At 36.9% G+C, this 4,097-nt stretch overlaps 1 protein-coding gene across 1 annotated transcript; it reads right to left on the reverse strand.

Moving 5' to 3' along the window:
* Positions 1-1,206: 1,206 nt before the first annotated feature.
* On the reverse strand, positions 1,207-3,141 carry LOC145805328 (uncharacterized). Its single transcript, XM_082900443.1, has one exon. It carries the CDS (start codon positions 3,139-3,141, stop codon positions 1,207-1,209), a length of 1,935 nt encoding a protein of 644 aa, XP_082756569.1.
* Between the last annotated feature and the right edge of the window lie 956 nt (positions 3,142-4,097).

Genomic DNA, 4,097 nt, shown 5'->3' on the forward strand with positions numbered 1-4,097 from the left:
TGACACATGTACTCAAATTCCCAAATATTGCACAAGTGACCATAGAATTCGTGCATCTCTCCCTTGTAGTCCCCTTTGGTAAGCACACCACTATTTTGACTCTTACGACGATTGTCTAATTCCTTCGTATGGAATCGTACACCATTGATTATACAACCCGAGTACTCTTTCACCAGCAAATTAGGACCATTCGCTAATGACCACAATTCTTCGGTTGCTTCTGGTGCTTCATCAACTCTCAATCTATTTATCTACATCCACATGCAATGTGCAACACTAGAATTATGTTAGTAATGTTTGTATTTTATACAAGCCTAATAGTGTTTGGGCAATTGTGAATATTAAAAATGACTTACATATTCTTTGAACCACTTCGGAAATTCCTTCTGTTGTATCTGAGTTATATCTTGTCCAGTGGAAATTTGTAACAAATTCTTGTGTTCCCTACTCAAATAGTTTTGGTTAATGAGTGAAATACTACTATTATTAATGACTAATAACATGCAAAATGTTAAAATATATATAATTATAAGAAACACATACTGAAGATACTTCTCTATCTCAAGGCTATTGTATAATAAGAACCAATGAGCAATATCACGAAGTTCCTGTGACATCTCAACATGCTTTCTGATTTGGCCAATAGGACGAGCAGTTTCGGTGAATATTGTCAAACCTTGACGCCGGACTCCATAATCTTCATTTCGTGCATCTCGATTATGCACGGTTTCAATCCCTTCAAGATACATTGAGCAAAAAGTACTGCACTCCTTGACAATGTAAGCCTCTGCAATAGAACCTTCTGGTCGAGCTCGGTTGTTGACGAACTTTTTTAAAGCTCCGAGAAACCTTGAAGAGATAACCAATTAGGATATTGGTTAGGCACACAACATAATCTACACCTTTCATTTGAAACTACAATTTTAGAAATTACCTTTCAATCGGGTACATCCACCGATATTGCACAGGTCCTCCGAGAATAGTCTCACGTGGCAAGTGAATGGCCAAATGAACCATCACATCGAAGAAGGCTGGAGGAAAGATCTTTTCAAACTTACATAGTATGAGTACTATGCGTTCCTCTAATTTCTCCATTTCACTTCGTTTGAGTGTCCTTGAGCATAGATCTTGGAAAAAGCTCCCTAACTCAAAAAGTGCTGTACTGATCTCTTTATCTACGTAACCACGCATCCCAATAGGAAGAATTCATTGTATAAGTACATGGCAGTCGTGGCTTTTCAATCCTGGTAATCTACCATTTTTTGCATTCACTGATCTCGAAATGTTTGCCGCGTACCCATCTGGATACTTGACTGATTTTAAGAATTCAAAGAAACCCTCTCTCTCTTTAGGGGCTAGTGAGAAGCTGGCTCGAGGTTTGACATATGATCCATCGGGATTTTTTGTCAGCCACAATTCTTTCCTTATATTCATATCTTCTAAATCCATTCGTGCCTTATCTGTATCCTTGTTCTTCCCATCAATTCCCAACATAGTTCCAACAACATTTTCACTAAAGTTCTTCTCCACGTGCATGACATCAATGTTGTGTCGAAGCCTCTTTTTTTTCCAATACGGTAGCTCATACAAGATGCTTACCTTCGTCCAATTTGGGTTCTGACGAGGTCTTTTCCTATTGCTTGGATGTTTTCCATATGTGACACCCGTCACGCTGGCCAATTGTTCTTCAATCTTTTCTATCAGTATCACCAAAGATCTCTTCCGTTTTTCATGCTTGCCATTATATGCTCTACTCTTTCGCCTTTTTGGGTGCTCATCAGGCAAGTAGCATCGATGGTTAGTGTACGCAGTCTTATTTCTTAAAGATTCAAAATACGGCTCGTCATTGCAAGTGTAACAAGAGTAATGACCCTTTGTTCTCCATCCAGACATGTCACCAAATGCGGGCCAATCATGTATCGTCCACATCAAAGCTGCACGCATGCAAAAAGTCTCACCAGTTGAGGCATCATAGGTTAATGTACCATTGTTCCATAATTCATTCAATTCATCCACCAAAGGTCTCATGTAGACATCAATATCAATTCCTGGTTGTGATTCACCAGGAATAAGTAATGACAGCATGAAAAATGGGTCCTTCATAGCCAACCACGGTGGCAAGTTGTACGGAATGAGTACAACAGGCCACAAACTATATGAGTTATTCATATTTCCAAAAGGGTTGAACCCATCAGTAGCCAACCCTAGCCTCATATTCCGAGGCTCCAAGGCGAATTCAGGATGTTGTGAATCGAATTCCTTCCACTCATCACTATCTGCAGGATGCCTCAATACACCGTCATCTAGACGTTTTTCATTGAACCATTTCATATCCTCGGCTCTCTTTCTCGACATGTACAACCTTTTCAATCTCGGTGTTAACGGGAAGTATCGAAGGACCTTACGAGAGATCTTCTTACCTCTACCATGATTTGTCTTGTATCTAGAAGCATTACAATTTGGACATTTATCCAATGTTGCATTCGCCTTCCAAAATAGCACACAGTCGTTTACACAAGCATCAATGAGCTCGTATGACAAACCCAATTCACGTAGTATTTTTTTAGCTTCATAAGATGACTTTGGAACCAAATTATCCTTCGGTAAAAGTTTTGTTAAAAACTCTAGCATCATGTCAATTGACTTATTACTCCAATGGTTTGTTACCTTCATATTAAGTATCTCGATGACAAACTGTAACAAAGTGTAATTTGTGCAACCTGGGTACACTTCACGTTTGGCATCATTCAACAATTTATCAAAAGTGCGAACCTCCTCCTTCTGGGTTGTATTAGTTGATTCCCCTCTTATTCGATCTTCTACTAAGGCATCAACACCTCCCAAAACCTCATTGCCCTTAACGGGTATATCATGATGATGAGCCTCATTTGATTCACGGGATTCCCGATACACGTGCCAGATAGTGTAAGTTGAAATAATCCCATGTTGCAGCAAATGAATTTGAACAATTTGAAAATTATGACGAACAACATTCACACACTTTCGACAAGGGCACAAAATTTTACCATCTCGATCGATAACCGCCATTGCAAAACAAAGAAATGATATTACCCCATCATAACATGCCCGACTTATCCTTCCATCAACTGTGCTACCTAGTGTAATCCAACTCTTGTCCATGTCTGACTATGCCGCATTAATCAAAGGTAGGTGAATAGGACAAATTTTAGATATATATATATATATATATATATATATATATATTTTAATTTAAAAAAAAAAAAGTTGAAGTCCAACAAAGTTATATAAATTTCAACCACATAATTCGCATGAGAAAATAGCCAAAGCAATTTAGCGTAAACAGAAGAAGTATTCAAAACCAAAAATAAACAACAACAAAATATCCATCAATAAGAAGACAAATAACATAATTCAGAGAAAATTTAACCAATAAAGCAGTGAGCTGAGAGTAAAAAGCAGATAACATGACACGGAAAGAAAACCCACAATATGCCACATTGAGTTTCTAAAGCAGTCAATTTAAGTACTCAAATATCCAAATGCAAAATGTTATGATTGAACTACACGTACTTGGAAAAATATATATATGCCCCGAATACCAGAATTGACACATCTATTAACTAAATTGGGATATTGAAAAAATAATACATTGGGAAACAATAACTATTTTGGCTCACATTTTACTCGGTAAACAAAAAGTGATAAAATTCTGCAAAGGAACTTAATAATGTACGTAAGGAGCTATGCATATAAGAAATGAACGATGCCAATAGAATTGATAGCCACATGCGACAATTCCAATGAATGGCCCGAGACTATAATTTAGTACTTATGGCCTGTTACTGCAGTTAGTACTCTGTTTGATTTTCTCGTTACTCAACTATATACGCAGTCCAGAGAAGTTAAAGCAAGATATGCTAATTTAAGGGTGTAATATTCCAATTTTCATTAAATCGATAGTTGTGAGAGAAAAAATAATTAATTAATAACTATTGAGTAAAAAACTATAGATCTAAATTTTTATATAAAACAACACCCAATTAATACACATTAATATCTAATGAAATGTTTCCAGAGTCAGTCAAATGAGTATGCCATACAGTGTTCCCATTAAG

Source organism: Camellia sinensis, chromosome 13, assembly GCF_055761805.1.
Source record: "Camellia sinensis isolate YWXY chromosome 13, ASM5576180v1, whole genome shotgun sequence".
In the NCBI taxonomy this organism is placed as follows: Eukaryota; Viridiplantae; Streptophyta; class Magnoliopsida; order Ericales; family Theaceae; genus Camellia; species Camellia sinensis.

Excerpts from the sequence above, each read along its gene's own strand:
- LOC145805328 (XM_082900443.1), bottom strand. The coding sequence starts at position 3,141 with ATGGACAAGAGTTGGATTACACTAGGTAGCACAGTTGATGGAAGGATA.